Source organism: Wasmannia auropunctata, unplaced genomic scaffold (assembly GCF_000956235.1).
Source record: "Wasmannia auropunctata unplaced genomic scaffold, wasmannia.A_1.0 LD336095.1, whole genome shotgun sequence".
Lineage (NCBI taxonomy): Eukaryota > Metazoa > Arthropoda > Insecta > Hymenoptera > Formicidae > Wasmannia > Wasmannia auropunctata.
Genome location: NW_012026795.1, coordinates 2,995,097 through 3,015,612, shown reverse-complemented (window position 1 = coordinate 3,015,612; position 20,516 = coordinate 2,995,097). Strand labels below are relative to the sequence as shown.

The window sequence follows — 20,516 nt, the reverse complement described above, 5'->3', positions numbered from 1 at the left end:
GCCCTTAAGGGGCCATCCTCGCGTGTCATTATGCCGCCCTCGCGATACCAAACGTCGTGCGACACAATGCCACGTGGAAGTGGAACGGTTTCGCAACGAAACGAATGAGACTTGGCGAATGTGTGCACGCGTCCGTGTGACGCTCCGTCGCTGTCGTTAATTGATTTTTCTCTCTCTCTCCCACACGCGACACAAACATCCGATTGCCCCAGATTCTCGCTCAAGATACGTGATTCGTGAAAACGAGCCATCTGGAGCGCTTGCTGCGCTGTCGGTGTCTGCGATTAGATGCCTTCGGAAGGGTCGCGACTGCGAAATAACGTTATCGAAGCGCGATGTGTCGCGGAGCGAAGCGATATGGATCGAAGTGCAGCGTTGTCGCTTCGCGATTAATAAGTAACTAAGTGTAATTAATAATTGAGCTGCTGAGCGGAATGATCGTGAAAATAAAAACAAGTAAAAATATCTCATTTTTGCATGTAATTATTTTAACGTATGTATCTTGTTTCTTTTTTAAAATTGCAAAAAATACACTGCAATTAATAAAATATTCGGATATCATATTTTTACGAATATAACGTGTAAATGTTAGCGAAATTCTTTTTTAAAGATGAAAATTTTGTGCGCATTGCTTATTCCGCTTTATGGCTTGACCGATCAGCAGCAAAATGCAGAAGAAGAAAACGAGTTAGCCCTTGCGATCCTTGAAGGTCTCAAATGATAGAATATTCGTGACTCCTTTCTGTACCACGAAATCCGTATACAATAAAGAGTAGAAGATTCATATCAATCGCGTGGAATATTTTGCAGCCGTTAGCCTGTGGTTTTGCCGACGTGGAAGATTTTCCAATTGCTATTCTCACATAGACTTATTTAATGATAAAATCTCTCTCTGATTGCACGGTTTCTTTAGAATTACTAATTTATTGTTTGGACGTGAGTTCAGCGAATAACTATTTTCGAACGTGAATTTCGAAGGTTTAATTTTCGATCGAAAATTTCGTTACTTTACGTCGATCGCTGCGGTATTTATGCTATCTAGTGTGCGACAGCGTAATGCAGCGTTCGATCTTCCGGTTCCGCATAATTTCACCGTGCACGCCGCATGCCTGCCGACAACTTGTGTCATAAATTTTGCATTCCGCCGATAATTAAGCACAGATACTGCATGACTCAGCCAGAAATATAAAATTCTCAAGTCTACTGCGCAGCGTGACGCATGTCATCAAGAAACTAATAATATTTCTAGTTCAATAAAATTTTTTTTTTAAGTCACTGAACTGCATAAAGAGAAAATTAAATAACATTGCTAATCGATTTTACGAAGTGACGCGTTGCGTATAGTAATTCATGTCCGTGTGATTAAAAGCAGTGATGTTACACTGGAAAGCCATCCAATCGAAACACGGAGCTTATTTTTTGACTTGAGAGATCATATCGCACACGTGGCCGTGTATCCGTGCAAATTCCAAGGGAAACTCGCAAGCGCAAATCGCGTTGCATGCCGCGGCGAATTTCAGCGGCTCCAAAAACCTCGTAAGCAGAAAGAAGCACGCGAGCGCCCACCAAAGAAACTTCGTGTATAAATATCAGTATAGGGGTGGAGAAAAGAATGAGAGCCACAGCGCGGCACGAGCGCGCTTGATTATCGCTTCGAAATATATCCGCGACGCTTTCGCTTATCGTTACGCGAGTAATTATGTTATCTGAGCTTAAATTAATCTTAAATTGTGTTAGTTCGCGCTCAGGTTTTCAAGACGGACGAGCAGTCTCCAAGGTTAAAAAAGACGTGAAACCATTCAGTATGTAAAACGTGGATCGTCACGCGTTATTTTATCAGAACAATTTCATCTCGATCATCTATAGACGCTCCATGAATTACTGAATAGGTATATCGGATATATTATCAGCGTTAAAAACTGAAAAGATTTAAAGGTGGAAAAAACAATGCAAAATTAATTACGCCGTTGCAATTGCGAAATAAATCGATTTCCCCGGAGTCACGAGAGACTGCATGTAAAGCAATATTAATCGCGCTTAGACACTCCGAAATAATTAAATTTGGTAATGGCAATTGTTGTGGACCCCCGCTCCCTACGGGCACTTGTTAATTTATTAGGAAATCGTTGCACTTGATTTCGCATGTTAATATCGCGCGAACAGATAATCACTGTCGAAAATCGGAAACGAATCCGATGATAATAAATGTAGCCCCGACAGATCTTGGGTTTTCACTTCAAGTCGGGCGCCGCCGAATATGGATATTTTACCGAGATGAATGCGTTTTCGCGAGCGCGCGTACAACAATGTAATGCTTAACTCGGCGCGCGAGATGCATCTGCTACCCTTACGTACATTAATCACCGTCGACCCGTCGGCGCGCGGCGTGCGCGGCGGGCGCACTTGCCTCCATTACGCGACTCCACGTACAAATGAACCGCCTCCGAGTGTATTCTAGTACGTTAGCTACCGCCCGAGAAATTGATATCGTTTATCGAGAGCCAATTCGGTCGTCCAGGAAACGGAAGGCGTATATAAAGCCCAATATTTCGCGCGCGGAAGTCGCACGGGCATTTTTTCGCGAGGTAGGGGGGAGGAAAGAGGAATGGGCGCGATAAATATACGAGAATGCAATTTGCATCGAAAATCTGACACAATGGCCCAAGCAAATTCGTCGCTGTTAATGTTCGTAGAACCGCGCGGTAATATCTACGCGCCCGTGTGCCCTTCGCTGAATTGTCGCTCTCGCCGCACTTGTTTCATTAAAACGGTGCCCTCGCGCATGAATTTACATGTAAATTAAGAGCACAAGGGATTCCGGGAAAGTTTCCGATCTCTTCGTGAAAAATGCAGTTGTCGTGCAGTGTCTTTGCGTGAGTATCAGTGAGACGCTTTCCCTGGTTCCGCGGCGGTTCAGAGATCAAAATCTACGCGCGGCATATAGAAACGTCGGGCCGCGGGCTGGTACACCGTTGCGTTTTATCGATCTCTCCTGCAGGTTCCCAGCGTTCGATCGATTGACTCGAGTTTCTAGAGCACAAAACAAAACGCGCGCTGGAAAATATTCTACGACTTGTAGGTCGGATTACAAAAAAATTTAATTTAATTTGCGCGATAATGAAACGATGTCTTTGATAACTCCGGTCGATTCTACTAGGTTTTTAGTTTTATTTTCGTCTGTGTCTTTTCAACGTGATACATCGAGAAAACGGGAATGCCTATCTCAACCTCGCAAACCCGATTTCTCACTCCTCTTTCTCTCTCTCTCTTTCTTTCTCATTTCGCCGTTTTCTCAAGAATAACGACCTTCTGGTGGCAGTAAAATAAATTGGCTGTCGCGAGGCCTACAGTCGCGCCTGTCGATTTCGTAGATTGATTTTAGATAAGTCCATTTATTTTCTAACGGCCAAACGAAGATTTTTCGCGAGATTTGCTTCTTATGCGTGAGAAAAAAAAGAAATTTGCGTATATGATAGAATTGTAGAAATTAACGAAAAAAATAAAATATATTTCTTCAGATAAAGAATGCACGTAGTTCCCATCTGTTTGTTATTTAAAAATATTAATCAGGTATATGACGGATTAAAACGGTATAATTTAATATAATTTTACAAATTTCTTATTATCAGAGAGAGCTATATAATATTATATGTATATGACATTGTATAAAGTAATAGAAATCAACAGAATTAAATGAAATGTAAAAATTTAAAATGTGGAAAATAAAAAATAAAAAATAAAGAAATAAATAGAAATAAAGAAAGGCATAATATTGTTCACGCGATATTATTTAGTAATTATTTTGTATTTTCATTAAAGCGTAAGCATTCTTGTCAGTTTTAGTATGCCCGATATTTCCGTGGCTAATCGTGATTGCGGTACTGAAATTTGGAAGGGCTCGCACGTGACCCTCGGCTAATTTTGCGGACGTAGACTTTTCCAGCCACGTGCGGAACCAATTGGGACGCATTCACCTAACTATACGTGGCAGGGAACTTTCAATAAACGCATGAGTACGGCTAGGTTGTACAATCAGGACGTTGCATTTACGTTCATTCGGCATTTCCGGTCCAAAATTTTGGTATGTAACAGGAGCGCAATTTTATTTGCCGTATCGCATGAATTCTTATTTATCGAAAACATTTGAGAGGCATTACACGCTCTATCGTTTTATAAATTTCGTTGATGTTTGCACTTTACTTCTGGGCAGACTGGCAAATATTGATTATCGAATTGAAACTCTGCATGTAACGCGCCGGGAGGATTCAAAGCGCGCGGATAGTTAAACGAAACTAATTAGTGCCCACGTAGGCCAATAGTTTATAATTGTTTATATGGTCATAAAAATTAGTAGTTGTGAAATATCTCGTAGTTTTAAGGGGTGACGCGCTTTCTTCTTAATTTTGGGCAGTTAATTATTTTGTCACTGTTCGAATTCCAATTATTAACATAGTACAAAGTACAAAGGGAGTATACTTTACTCTCTCGTCACATTTATTATATATAAAAAAAGAATAATCTCCAAGAGAGAGAGAGAGAGAGAGACGCGTACTCTCCTCTCTACCGCTTGAGAAGGCATCTTCCACGAATGTCACGCGAAAAAATATTTCCAGAACATTATTAATAGTTACAAAACGTCATTCAACACGTGATGCCGTAACATATAACATCGTAACGTTTTAGCGCCAAATTATTCTCGTCCTGTACACGATAACCAATTTGTATGTTATACCTTTCTTTAGATGACGCGATACCACACCGCGATGTTTTATCGTCGTGCGTGCTTTTTATAATCGCATCAATTGCGCCGCTCAATTATCACCAGGCTCGTGCAATCGCCGGTAATTACTAGCTGCGAACCGCCCTTGTACCAATTAACCATGCAGTAACCATGTGCTAACATCGCAGTAACCGTGTAGCAACTGCTGCAGGGACCTCTACTCTTTATAGTCGGCGGACGAGTCGGATCCTTGTGAGGATCGAAGGATCATTTCCTTGTTCCTGCACCTGTGTCCGTATGTTCGTGTGTGTGCCTGCGTGTTTACGTATGCGTGTAAACGCGATCGTTCGTTTGTACACGTGTGTGCCGAGAGTAGGGAGGGGGGGGGAGGGGGGAGGACGGTCGGAATGAAATGCTGCCGGAAAACATGCGGAATTCAACGAGGGAGAATTGCAGCCGTAGGGGTCGGAAGAGGACGGTCGAGGGCGGGAAGAGTGAACGGGGGCCTAGAAGTCGGACTGCGACGTGGCCAGGGCACTCTCGGCCGTCTCCTCGCGTCGTCATAAGGGCCTCGTCACCTCGCCACACTCGCAATACGTCGGGTGTCCACGACGGTCCACGCGGTTGCTGATTGAGTGGTCGCTGCAACAGAAAGAGTGAGCGAAATGATTAACGCGAGAATTAGAGGCGAAAAAGAGAAGAATAGATTTAATTGCAGTGTCATCGAGATCGAGAAATTTCTTACACTCTCTTCGCAAATATAAATATATGAAAGATTAAAGACGAGAGTTATTGTTATTTAGAGTCTAACACATAATGATTAATATCACAAATATAAATTATGTAGTATACGATATTAAATTTTCTTTTATGATATTAATCACAATTGATGCGATAGTAATTAGCTGTGCGCAAAGTAATCAAGGAAAAAGAAAAGTGAAGAGAGAATAAAGTTCTTCCGAGAGGCAAGTGTTCGATCACAACAGGAGTACAGATGTAATGCAAGTTAGATAGGTATAGAGATCTTATAGAATCTTTTTGTTTTACTCTCTTAATAAAACAGAAGGTATCGGAGGAAATTTTCCATCAAATTATGGAAAAAAAGCGTGTTGCCGTTTCTCTTCCAATAAGAAGCGGCAAGTTTAATAAGTTCCATTAAAACAGTTTAATGTCCGTGGATTGCAAGTTGATGAAATTGCAAAATCCATTTAAGTTATATTGAATCTACGGTCGAGTACGCGCCGAATACATGTAATTTATTTCGATGTTAACCCTTTACGATGGAAAACTTCTATTGCGTTAGGTACGGCTTCCTTATTAAGGCACTTTGTTAAATTAGTCAAGATGAGATTCTTAGAAATGCAATTTGTTGTAATGTGTAACGTCGGTGCTTCCCCTATTTTCTGCTTACCGTAATAAATTTATATAGCAAATTATCCCTCAACGATATTGTTGGAGAAGCAAGGAGAATAGTAAAGAAGTCGTTTCCTTTCTTTATATTTTAACAATATTTTTTTTCCTTTAGTATCTACATTCGCGTGTTTTCTGTATGATTAATAAATGTATTAATTTAAAGCGCAAAGTTGTGGACTTAAGGTAAGGGCCTTTAACTTGAAGTTCCCTCTCTCGATAATTTTCCATCTTCTCGCTTTAATAATACTATAGTCTCAAAAATCGTCGAAAGAGAGGTACGCGCGCGTAATGAAACGCGATTGAAAACAATGAAGTACACGACGTGGAATCCTCGATTGCGCAACGACGAGCACGCTGTTATAACGAGTGAATAATCGAGTCGTTCCGCCCCGCCGTTTATTCATGTATATATATATATATATATATATGTATAGGTACGTGCAGCGATGGAATGATTTTACGCAATACGAAAGATTCTTTCATTTGTTAAAGCGAAAAATGCATTTCAGTGACTTCAGAAATATAATACGTTGCCAGAGATGAAAACCAGATAATTGGAATGAAATAAAATTGCGATCATGAGAGAGCATTTCCAAGTCCTTCGGCAAAAGCGAGCCGCTGGCCGTTCATCCCTTACGTCCGCGTGGGCTATACGATTATACGATTAAACAGCAACTCATATGAATGTGTATGAATCAGATGTGACGTCAATGAAGCGATATACGCCGACGATACTCGCACGAGGGTTTGTGCAGTGTTGTGCAACAATTATGCCACGTTCGTTCTGTTGGAAACGTATATGTTGTCGTTCCTTGTCTCTTCCAATGTTTTTCCAATCTTGCAGTGACGATTAAAAAGAACTTTACCATTTTTATTTTTTAGAAATTGCGAGATAAAACGTATTGGCTTAATTTGTAAATATGCATTACACCAAAAAATATTATCTGTGCGAAATTCCTAGATAGGATTACTTTTTAGCATTATATTCTCGCAAAATTATTTTCGCTGAGAATATTCCATTCTTCCTCGCTTAAATATGCTATCATAAAACGTAATAAATCTTTTATGATGACCATATATATTAGTGGCGCGCACACACACACCTAGTGAAATGATTAAAATGCTGCAACGAAGGGCAGCAGAAATGAAAGCATAGCGATGTATTGCGATTCTTATTCTTTTACGACTTCATTGAATTTTTGCCACAATGCGGCTCGCAATCTAACCTACATGAGAATTGTTACATTTTGATTCGCTTTGACGTTTTCCCTTTTTGATACATCCTCGCTGCCGCTAGTTTCTACAGAAACCACTTCAACCCAAATTCCGCGGATTGCCTCTTCTGATTACGTGCCGCAAAGAATAGAGGATAGCCAAACCTTGGCTACAAAAGGTTCCATTGTTGAATTGAGGACCGCCGACATTCGCTCGTGCTCTAACAGTCAAGCTGAAGCTTTAAGAATATTGCATATTCATGCGAGCTTTCCTCGCACAATAGAATGACACTGTCATCATAAAAAAATATATGCCGGACATCTTAGAATTAAGTGGACGGCTTACGATAAGACACTTCTGAATTTGTTTCAGCTCTCAGCGTTGCCTTAAGAAATTATTTGAATATCAATGATCTTACAAATAGGTGTAGAAGAAATTATTCAAATAGAATATCATTCAATTTTTAATATTAAGGATTAAGAAAATGTAAAAAGGACGATATCCACTCAATTTATTGCTAAGGAAAAGTAGGTTTGAAATGGAAAAAAAAATACGGTGTTATAATCGGATCAGGCTTCAAATATCTCGCAGCGGAAAAAATAGTATTAATAAAAAAGCAATAAAGCGCAGGAAAAAGCGTAAAATAATTCTTGCGAAAGATTAAAACTATCTACGGCAGTGTAGATCTGACATAAAGGGTTTATAAGAGAAATAACGAAGATTAGCACGTCGAGCTGGCGGAAGAGCAGACCGGGATGACACAGGGATAGGGTGGAGGCGGGGCAGCAAATCGCCGTGGGTGATGAGAAAAAAAAAGGAATTCTGAATGCGATATCACCATGACCTACATCAGCGTCCCGCTGAAAAAGAGCGGTGAATACTGACAAGTATACCATTGTCAGGCGCAGTAGTCGTAGACCGATGGTATCGGACAACGTCGCTCACGCAGTGGTTACTACTCAATAATGGCCCGACAACGCTTAGGCCAGATCGCGTGCCGATCGCGATCCGGGTAAGCAGTGGGCAAGAATTTTTTAATTATTTGCCATTCCGTCACTCGTTTTGCATTCAAACTGTTTACGTCATTCGTCGATTCGCGTAACGACGTCGTTTACGTGGCTCTTCATTAGCTTCATTTCGCGGCGTACTTACTTATACGGTAACAACAGTTCAAGTGGCACGTGCACACACAGATGACGAGAAATAGAACGAAAAAAAACATGAAATCAATAAAATTGAAAAATCGAGTACAAATTGTGACGATTTATCTGACATTTATATGCAATGAACGGAAAAATGAGTTGATTCCAGAGACTTTTGAATTAAACATTGAAACTGGGAGAAAAATAAGAAAGCCGGATAGAAATGATATCCAGGTGCGATAGTCTAAATCGTTGTATGACGTGACTGTCATACCAGTAAGAAATCGATAGCAGGTGAAGTACTTGTTACGTTTACGAGCGTGCAACAACGGGATTTCGATAAGATCGTCATAAAGTTCATCGCGGACTTTAGCGCCTTATTAATTCAAACTTTCATTGTAACCAATAAAGTTACAAGTCCCTGTGCGACCAGAAGTGATTTCTACCGTCATGCTCAAATGTGACGCGTTTAAAGTTTGAAGCTGTACAAATTGCGCGAGACAATTCGATAACTGGTTATGAATTAATGTCCTGTTCTATTTTTCTCATGTTCCATGCAATTTTTCTGACATTTTGCGAAGAAAATAATTTCCAGATGAAAATAATATAATGAGAGATGGAGTGATTCCAATAAAATATATCGATTAAAATTATTTGAATATGTATTATTATTTTATATAAAATATATATTGTATCTCTCTCTCTCTCTCTCTCTCTCTCTCTCTCTCTCTCTCTCTCTGTTACATCCAAAAAATTTTCGCTGAAAAATTTAATTATTATCTTTTTTCTCTTCAAATCTTTTAATATGAAATATATTGATAATCAAATTTCGTATTCTCAATTTCGTTCTTTCTTATTATATAAAAACGTTTACTTGGAATTAATATTTAATATTTGAAAATTTTTAGAATGGTATATATAATTACACACACACAAAACTACTCGTATTTCAAATTTTTTTCGCTTTTATCGGATTGGTCGTAGTATTTGATGTAAAGCGAACTTCAAAATACATAGAAGCTGTAGTTTTATGCGCGAGATAAGCGTCGGCCACTTTTCACTTTGGTGTTAAAATTTCTTCAGAAGGTAATACCGCGTGGCCCGCAGGGCTGCATTTTAGATGCAGTTAACTCAATTCTCTCTCAGTCTCTCTCTCGCTCTTTTCCTCTCTCTCTCTCTTTCTCTCTCTCTCTCTCGTGCGCGCGCTCGTCCATCATATGCGGCACCCGACCATGGCCAACGAGTATGACCTTTTCAGAATGTCAACGAATGTTACAAGCAGTTGCGTGACAGTAGAAGAGACGGCGGATACACGCCCTTATCCACGCGCGAACAACTCCCACGGGACGCAAAGTTATGATTACGGGCACCGCGATATGCCCAAGGGACATAAATTTTAGGGGCTGCTTTGGCTGACATGCTCGATTGAAGTTCGAAATGGGAGTCGCCGACTGCACGGTGTTTAATAAGGACTTCGCCGTCAGCGATCAGCAGGGGACTTGGTACCTGGAGCCTGACAAGGTCGAGGACGACGTCTCCTCGGGAATACGTCCGACGACACTGTACGTGCTCGCTTTTAGGCGAGCTAATTCTTAACCGACGTTATGGGAGAATGGGAATTGAGATAATTGTGCCGTCGGGTAGTACAGTAGTGGTAGTATTACTCGGTAGTAAGTCATATTATATATAAAGAGCGCATTGTTCAATCATTTACCTTGATCTTTATAGCTATAAGAGTACCGCAATGTAAGGTAACTGAATTTTAATAAGCCTCTAACAAACTTTTCCCCGTTTCTTAAAATAAGATTCAGATATATCAACACCAGCTCGCATTTAATTGCTCGAGATTAACGTTTTGTATTTTTGAATAAACCGTTAAAAAAATTTTAATCTGAAGAAAAGATGTATGATGAATATTAAATGAAAATCCGAGTAGGTACGTTCTTATACACCGCCTCGTTGTTATCGTCACTAATCCCCGACCTGCAAGCTCGTACGAACCGTCGCTTCAAGCTATAAATATGGATTTCATTAGATTAAGCGACCGCCTTTTCAAAGGCTTTGCCAAAAATCCGATAGATTAAGATAAGCTGAATATATAGTTTTGATCACCGTATCTGCAGTATAGTTTATAATTTCGTCCAATACAGTTTAATCGATGAGTTAAATTGTGGTAGCAACGTTAAATAGTAATCAATGCGATAACAGATGTAGCAGTTACGGCTTGACATGCGCGCATATGATTTATAGACCTAATGTATCATTTATTATAATTTAATAATGCATATGTATTATTTATTACAATTCGAACAAACAATTGCAATTGTATCAAACGGGAACGTACCGGCGACCTTCGCAAATGTAATCATGGCAATCGAGGCACGTATGTGATAATCAAGAGAGTTCGGTGTAAAGCTTTCAGCCCCGACGTAAATTCGTTAGTGTCACGCTAACCGGGGTACGCACGAACGCATGCATATACAGTGTTCAGAAACACACGAAATTCGTGAGAACAGGTACGTTAAGCCGTGGTTATTCTCATTATATTAACGATAACAGAAAAATTCCACGTGGAAAGGAAACTTTCACGACAGCGTACGGGGATGATTACCTAATTGCTATTATCGGTGTGCGATATTTGCGAAATATTTTTATCCCTTTACAAATAGCGATCTTTTTATAGAAGCTCTTCCTTAATCTCCATTTTTATCTTGAATTTTATTGCAAATGTGTCTTATTAAAGTGGATATTCCTATATCTCTTTAAATCTCGGCTTGGTTTTTTTTTATCGTTTATTTTACGTAAAATTATTTTTTTGACAAGCAGTAAAATACACGTCCGTGTATATATTTGGATTAAAAGTTTGATCATATAATCGGCACGGGGGCTCGAGATTTACTACGCATAAGAGCTAAAAATAATCCTAACGGCGTCGTGTGCCTTACTCATGTCTCGTTTCGATCCATCTTCGCACGTGACACCGTCCGCTGGCGTCAACTCCTTACTGAAAGAATTATGAGACGGGGACTCTCGGGATCGCGTTGCAATATAGCCTCCGGCTGTTTTATTTCGCGTGCGTGGGACGTCGCTGACGGCGATCTTTAAGATGTGCTCTTTTTTTTTTACACTCAAACCACTCGTAAATATTCAACGCCGGGCCGCTGCCTACGCAAAGCTTTACCGCCTACCATCGGCATAATGCGATCTTTTTTTACTACATGCAAAATTACGCTAATGCAATATCATAAAAGGCGCTCCCGGGCGGTTTTCCTTTCCGTCTTCCTTTCGTTGAGAAGATAAACCTACGAGGGAAACCAGGGCCAGGAGAAGAGTCAGCGCTTAACTTTTAAACTCGCAAAGGATATATACTATTACCACCCACAGTTATTTTTTTTTTCATGGCTGTGCTATTTAAAAAATTTACCCAGAGTATTAAATCAAGGCTGAGACGACAAGCCACTGTCGCGTGATTCGCGCAAATAATAAGGACGCAATTTCGAAAGATAAAAACGCAATGAGTCTCGCGCTCAAATGGAGGGACAACGGGCGCATTTCTACCATTCAATTGTCAACTCAACCATGATATCGCATGTGGTAAACGCGACATTCGTCCCAGTAAATGCCAAAGTGGCTTTTGACACACTGGGTGCAGAAGAGCGATAACAAATGTACGGAGAACCGAATTCTTTGCGCGCATTCGCCGAAATCACGTACAAAGTCGTCGTATCTATTCGCCACCGTTCGAAGGCGTGGCTTCAAATTTTCAAAGGAAGTAATCTCGAGTAAACTTGAACAGAATTTTTATGTTTGCCCGCAGTCGGCGGATAGACGGTAAGTCTTTTTTCGCCAAAAAATAATCATTTATGCAAACTTTCAGCTTATAACTGAACAGAAAGATATTATATAGTCACTGCAGAGTCTGCTATACAATTAAAAGAAGTATCATATATAATTTAAAAAAATTGATAAATGTTTCTATAAAAAATTTAATTTACGAGTCTAAAGTGACAATAATAATATAATATTTTCTTTCTCTCTCCATTTTCTTTTTAAGATTAATTTAAAAAAGAAATACTACTGTTTGACGGACACCATCGATTATTGCCAAGTCTGTTAATCAACTGCAATATTCTGTACCTATCAAATATTAAACTTAAGAAGTTAATTTTATATAAATTATGCACTCTCTATTATTGGAGAACAACAAGTGCCTTGGAAAAGACTAAATTATTCGCGGAGTGACCAACGTGGACGGAAAGCTTAAGCTTCATTAGTTCCCGTATAGATCGTCGTTGCCGCAGCATAAATAGGATCGACTCCAAATCCGTTTAGGAAAGGTTCCCGAGCTTAATGTAATGTGCTGGAAAGATTGCGAGCGGTCAATGCCAGAGAACCACGTCGTATATGTTGGAAAATGGCTGGACATAGTGGAAGCACGGCGGTCGATGATGCCATGCTTATATCCTGAAAAAAAAATAAAGTTGGCGGCAAAAGTTTCCTCTCTTTCCTTCGATATTAATATCCTTCGGAGAGGAAAACTAGAGCAGTCCCGACACCGCCGAATATTTCTTTGACAGATTGTCCGCGGTGATTTCACAAAATTGATAACAGGCCCTCCGAAAATGTCTCCCAGCAGCAGATTCAATTTAGATTTATGTGTTGCTCGCGATACATATAGTCACATATTATTCTTCTTTACTTTTAAAAGCACTTTGTCATACGAGATTATTTATTTTATTCTAAGCACGTATGTCGGTCTGTGTAAGCTCACTAACCTCCTTTCGAAAATTACTTTTATTCACCGCAAAAGGATTCTATCGCTTGCTGAAGTTGATAATACCGATCATTAGAACGTTACTATATTTTACCGGATGTGACGATCTTTTAGAAAGAAAGTGTATAAGGATGACTCCGTGGAAAGCTATCGATCGCTAATTGTTTTTCGCAAACGCGAGGTCAAAAATTAGTCGTTCGCTGAAAGATTCATCGTGAATTAATCGACTGCCACGGACATCAGCTGCCAGGTTATCAGTTTAACACGCGATTAAAAAATTGCAAGCGACATCGCGCTAGTCGGCGAAGTATTTTGCATAAAGCGCCGTCCCAACGGCGTTCTAGAATAAATTTTATAAAGCAACATGAAATTATGCAAATATAAAACCTCGCTCGTGCAAGGACTTAAATGTCTATTTCGCCGAGCAATTTTCGGAAAGACATCAAATAACGTTACAAGCAGCAGCTAACAGAATTCATATAAAAGTGAGTAAAACTAGAAATAGCTAAGGAATGAAAAGAATTCTTAATAGATTTATTATTAAATAAATCGATAAATTTTATTAATCATTTTAATTGTATACATATTAATAGCATTCTTCAAGTAGGAATTAAGAGAACTTTCAAATTTATGTAAAACTGCGCTCATGTAATTATCATTTTCAGTTCTTAAATGTGGTTTCTGCCGCGCACGCGAAAAATGCACGGTACTTTTCACAGTCTCATATTTTCGCGAACACGCTCGCAGTAAAAAAAAACCCCTCGTCTACGTGGCGCAACGTTGACATTTTAATGTCGAGTGTAAACTTTAAGATTTGCACGTTAATTAACTTTAGCGCATCGCCACGCGAGGTCTTCGCAGCGGCCGCCGCGCCGAGCTAATCACGTTTCCAATTATTTGCGGTGAAAAAATTGCGCCGTTCCGTTCTTCAGGCTATTCGTAACCGAATCGCCACGCTTTGTTCTGGACGGATGTTGGCCGTTACGAAATTCAGGTTAACCGCTGATATAGAACAACACCGTCGAAGCATTCACGTACTGAATCCCGCGAATCCCTGACCTATATCCCTTAAAACATCGTATCGCCATTACGTGTGCCGCCTCTCGCTCGCGTCCTCCGCGCACACGAATGTAACACGTATATACAATATATATATATATATGTATATATGGGATCACATGTACGAAATATCGTTGCAGAGCATTCTGTGCGAGAGATAGGGAATGACCATGGAAATCACGGCATCTGCTCTTATTCGTAAAGGGGCCCTGTTTCCTTTACGGATAAACCACTTCCGCGACGGAAGCCCGTTTCTCTCGAGTCTCCCGACGGCGTTGGAACCCGATAAAATTTCGGTCCGGTAAACTCGTTCTATCAGCATGTGGAAAAAGATCGCAAAGAAATGTTAAAGCTTATTTTACGAGTTATTGTTGCAAAGGTGCGCCATTTTAAGAGACTCTGGCAGGTACACGCGCGAGATAGGGGAAAAATTCCGCGCGTGCTCTGTATAAACATAATTACCGACTTCCCTACATTTTCTGATAACATCATTTTCTTAGAAAACTATTTTGCAAATGCTGCAACGGATTTCAAACTTGATGTATAACGTAAGTTATATCAGAAGAGATGGTTTTTATCATTATGAAATAACACAGAATTATAAATGCCACAAAAATATTGTTTTACGATGTCGCGATACTTTTTTCTCGTAGTGCCAAGATCGAAACTATAACTTTTACAATTTATATGCAGATTTTTAAATATGTTGCAATCAATTTGATGAATCTATCAATAAATTATTGTATTTTCTCTGCGATTTATTAATTTATATTTGTTTTTCATTCATCACCTTTTTTACATTAATATATTTGATAACGTCTTTAATAATAACTTCAGTAGCTTCTTACAAAAGTTCTTATGTGAAATTAGAAATGAACTCGTTGTTACAACGATCTTCTCTGGAAACAAGCTTTCGCGGAAAGCTTTCGACAAAATTTTCCGCGAGTATTCTGCATCATAATACTACTGAGAATCGCACGTTACCCTATGTGGACCATGTTCAAGAATGACAGCAAGAACATACATCGGTGGCGTCTATATCGTGATTACGTAATGGAATAGAAGTTTCCCAAGTAAGTTCTAAGTCGCTTAGTTTCAGACTCGGTTTAGTTTACCACGAATGCAGAAGTGGTTACAAGACGAGCCTGTGCTAGGGGCGCTGCGGGCGAAACTTTGGATTCGATTATAGAGTTTTGAAGCCCGATTTCCGTATCGGTTGTATTCCGCGCATTCGGACGGCAGTCCTGCGTAAGTTAATTACTTATTGCTCGTCCGTAGATATGAACGCCAATGCGCAACAATATGTACCTAATAAGAGCGCGATGGATAGGATTGACTCAATACAAATGCCATACCAAATGTCGCTAATCCCGGTCTATATCGGTGTCTCAAAGGGCTCAAAGGGTGATTTACAGCGTGGCGTTATAGCATATTTATGAAATAATTGCACGTGCAAAATTAATCGTCCTATTGTTTGGTCAATCTCTTTTATGGCGTAAAACAATCCGGAATAATTGCGTATGTTAATAATAGAAACTGCACTTAAGATAAAATTTGCAACTCTTTTTTCAATTATTAAAACATCTTAATAGCTCGTGCTAATTGTCTCGGAAAAGTTTAATCTGTTGCAATGAAAGTTTAATTAGCCGAAGCTATGTAATCTTCCGTGTTTTGTAAATAATAAAATATCCGTTGGAGCTCGTTCCATGAAGTAGCTCGATACAAATTAAGTGCAAAATTACAAACAAAAGTGTAAAAATCTTGCTGTATAAAATACCGAACACGGAAAAAAGAGGGATTCAAGGAGGGTGCCCTTTGTAATTCTTTACTAAACAGCACAAGCTACGGTTATAAAGTCAGATTCGTTTTAGACAAAGATTTAATTTTCAATTTAATCAAATTTCATTATAAAATTTAGATTTACTTTTTGTATAAAAAACATATTACAATCCCCATTTTATAAATAACCGAGGTAATCTATATTGATTTGACTAAAAGGTGAAAAAAGTGAAGGCAATTATTACATCCTCGTAAAAGTGGCTCATGAGCGGTTCTCGGAAATACAGCAAGAAGTTGGCGATCAAATGAAGCTGATTTCGAGTTGGAGTGCGTCCAGGAACTTTCAGCTGATAACAGCCAATGGGCGTTCGGTTGCTGATCCAAGTTTCACCAACGAGATCAATCTCCATCTCAGGATACACTCGACCTCCGTTAAATTCGCCCTTTGCCGGACGTCGCGTCGCCGCGCCGCCGCACGACGTGAAACAGTTGTTATCTCACGTTCACTCACGTTCGACGAGACAGAATAATCATCGGCTATTCACGGTAGGAACCGTGAGAATCTTACAACTCCAATTACAACTGACGGCGTAACGTAAGTTGAAAATTGTCTATTAGCGTTAGGAAGTTTCTTCTTGAAATTTCGTGGAATTAATTAAAGTCGAGCGATTTACGTTAGTTGCTGACGTATGTCATACGTGTGCGCGCGTACAAGTTTCCCTCGGCGAACTTTATCGATTTTGTCATAACTTTATTTACCTTATCAAACACTCGTTCAGCTTTCATCGCCATGGCGATACATCACTGTGCGGAAATCGATTCGCACGCGGCGATACACCGCCAACGCTATTTGCGGTAAATTTTAAAGTGTACTAGCTCCAATTCGATAGAAATAATTAAACGCATCGGAAAACTCGCGATAGGGAGAATTAATTATAATTTAAAGCCGAGAGCGCTTTCGACCGGAGCGCGCGTTCGTTTGTACGATGGGAATTTAATATTACTTATAAAAGCATCATATAAAAATTAATGATTGCGCCCGCGCAATATCGTGCGCATGCAAGCGGGTTCGGTAATTAAATTACGAGAAAACAGAACACGTTATTAGTTCGAAATAACGCGCGCTTGCCTTAATTCGGCAAATTATACGGAATACATAATCGAGTCTATTAATCGGCTGATAATGGAAATCCTAGCGAGCAATTTTCGCGATAGATTCTTCACAGGAGCTATATTTTCGATCGCAATATCTGCGATTCGCGTATCGAACAACTTTATACGATATAGTTGCTTAAGCCTCCGCGGTGGGACTATGCACAGCGAGCTATGTCGCGCAATGTCCGACGTGCATTGCGCCATAAACACAAGCTGAAGCTCTTGCATTAACCAACAACCGGCGAAAAATCGAAGATGCGTACTTGATTCTATGTCAATGGAAAGAAACAGTTGGAAAGTATTTCCGGAAAGCGACCTCCGCGTGAGTGAATCACTTTTGATCGAAGTTTACGCGGGTATAAATACACATGTGCAGTCTATATCGAACGAGCCGCTAACTTTTGCTTGCGCAAACGTTTTCCGGAGTCGGGACGGCGGACAACACGGCTCGTAAGAGTGGAGTTGTTTTTCAGCGCAAATGGTTCAGCCGAAAAGGTTCACGAAAGGGCGTATGGAAAATCGAAAATATGCGAATATCCTACAATTTTGCTCTTTATCCTTCGAACGAAATTAGAGAGTTAAATGTAAAAGTGATGATGTTAAGTCGATCAATTCAAGTTTCTAAACGATTATATACAGAACACATGTAATATCGGACACATCGATATTAGGATACCGAGGATCGCGATGCGGATCGTGATGTCACGTGATTAATTCGCGATAACCCGTGATGGACGTTAATAAACGAGCCTTTAGACCCGGGCCAAATACCTGTCCCGCCAAATCAGCGTTCCGTCAGTGTCGCGTGTTCAGCCGGCCGGTGGCACTCCGGAAGATGATATGAACTCGAGTTTCAGTTAGTCGCTTTTAAGCCCCAATTTGCCGCGTATGTCAGCTCGAACCCTGCCTGGAATATTTGCCTCGCATATCATTTCGCCGTTACGAAGATGAGAAACGGTGCACGTTAATATATCGGAGAATTTAATATAAACGTGTGCGTGCAATTCGGCGAGGTGCAGGCACGTGAGCTTCGAGAGGCAACGCAATTTGTGAAATGACACTGGCGTATATTGGGTATCAAGTTATAAAATACGATGCGGAAAAAGCAATAAAATATAAAAAACAGATTTATATACGCTGTGAAATTTGTTAAATAAATACGTACTTGTTTGTCTCTAAGTAAAATGATGTGAAAATGATTCAATATACAACAGAAGTTTAAGAAACAAATTAATATCGAAGCTATTTATGCAACGTTCTCTTTTTGTTACATAATACTCTCAATAAAATCTCTTGCGCGGGGCAAATTGCGATTGCGTAACGTCGATATAATGTCGTTTGCAGATTCTCAACAATTATTCCCAATTATCTGCGTTTGTCGAGTGAAACGTTCGAGTGAAAAGCGACGTGATGCTCCATGCTGGCGAATGAGGCGTACTGTCGGAAACGCGATCAAAAATTGAGGGCGCGAGGCGCGGTGCCAACGACGGTGAAATCATTGATGATCCGATGGAAACTAGTTTCCCGTTTAGCCTGAGGCAGTCGCAGAATTTCACGAAGTTCTGAACTGTTCTTCGTTCTCTTTAAACGTACATCTACTCCAGATTAGAGAAATTTCGATAATTAAGGACAATCGAATTAGCATATTAAACGCTGCCAAAAGTTTTCTATCTCCTTCTACATTTAAGAGAACTTAAATTAATTCGTTTTTCACGTATGGTGTAGGGAAAGAAGGTGAATGAAGAAAAATCTCTAGACACCGAGGTGCACTTCAAGAAAAACAGAAAAATTTTAAAGACTTTTACACGGATGATATAGCTTTATAGCTCGTACACCAAAGAATGTACATGAAATTAAATCTTTAGAAAGATGGATAAGATACTATTAGAACTATTTGATTCAAATAATCTCTCGCAATAAAAATTCTCTTGCGATTTTCAACACTTTTAAAAAACTTTTGCTTCTATATAGAGGCTTACACTTCTATCACGGTCATATATTTTCATAGACGTCCAAATACCTGATCTAAAATGCATCTGTATGATTTTTTCAGTATTTTCGCTAGAAAAAGGTCAAATATATTTTCCGAAAATTAATAGCGAGTACTCGGAACCGGAGATCCTCTATGTCACATATTTATAGTTTATCCTCTCTTCACAATTTAATATCATAAGCTGTTTTGCCATGTCCAAAGAATATACTGGCAGCGAGGGCAAAACTGGAATAGCGTATTTTAAAGCGCTTTCAGTTTTTTTATTAAATAAAAGCCGTACTCTTCTTTAAATCCCGCAGCGTCAAATCGATGTAAAGCCACGTCGTCCCGTCTGGCATACATAACTCGTACTATTACAGCCGTAAAAACAAACCAAGAAATTTAATTTCCGTGGCTCAAGCGGCAATCAACATTAATATGAAATCTAATCGAGACCACGAAAGTTCAAGCTACATAAATTATTAGAATGCCATGTGCGATCTGAAGCGGATCTTGATGCTTAATAATAATTGTGTAGATCACAATTATAGATCAAAGTAATCGCTTGGAAAACATGGTGGGTTTGCTAGACCGCAGTATTGGTTTGCACCGTGGAGTCGGGAGTGCGGAAATAATTGCGGAATTATAGTTTAATTAACCGAATCCAGATATTCGTAATGCAATACTAAATTCTCTTCATTTACGGCCGACAACTGGAACCTCATTTTCTTCATCTCACGAAAAAAGAATCTTTAAATTAAAGTGCTGGCACGCCACATCGCCCGTTTTTTGTTGCGCTCCCAGGGGAGCTTTTCCGAGAAGCACAACAAGTCGCTTGTGTCCAGCAGTCTGTATGCCGCGCAAATTCCCCAGCAGCAACTTGTAGCTGTCAAGCAAGTATATTCCTGACGCTCCACTACGAATGAGAAAAAAAAAACAGTTGCGACAATGGCGTGACTCGTAACAAGAAACTGTTTCTCGCTGTGAAAAGTGTGGAAATGTCGCGGTGAAGTGTCTCCATAGAAAACAGATTTTGGGAAATTTTGCAAAAGATTAAAATAAATATTTACTAATTTATGCAAACTTTATTTTAAGGGTAGCTCCCCCAGTTATGTAATCGATCTTTTATTTTCGCGATAAATACGTACATATGGAAAGTAAATTTTCCTCGATATTTATTTTACCATCGATCGTTTGTCTTGACAGATTGCACTCGTGGAGAGCTTTAAATCAATAAAATAAAACAGACTGATAATTCATTGCGGAATATATATATATATATATATA

General features: G+C 39.6%; 1 protein-coding gene across 1 annotated transcript in view; it reads right to left on the bottom strand.

Moving 5' to 3' along the window:
* Positions 1-5,280: 5,280 nt before the first annotated feature.
* The window catches only part of LOC105462729, a 26,728-nt gene continuing 11,492 nt past the window's right edge, over positions 5,281-20,516 (bottom strand). The window contains exon 3 of the mRNA XM_011709556.1: positions 5,281-5,362. Within this exon, the coding sequence (XP_011707858.1) occupies positions 5,281-5,362 (82 nt within the window). The remainder of the gene's footprint in view (positions 5,363-20,516) is intronic.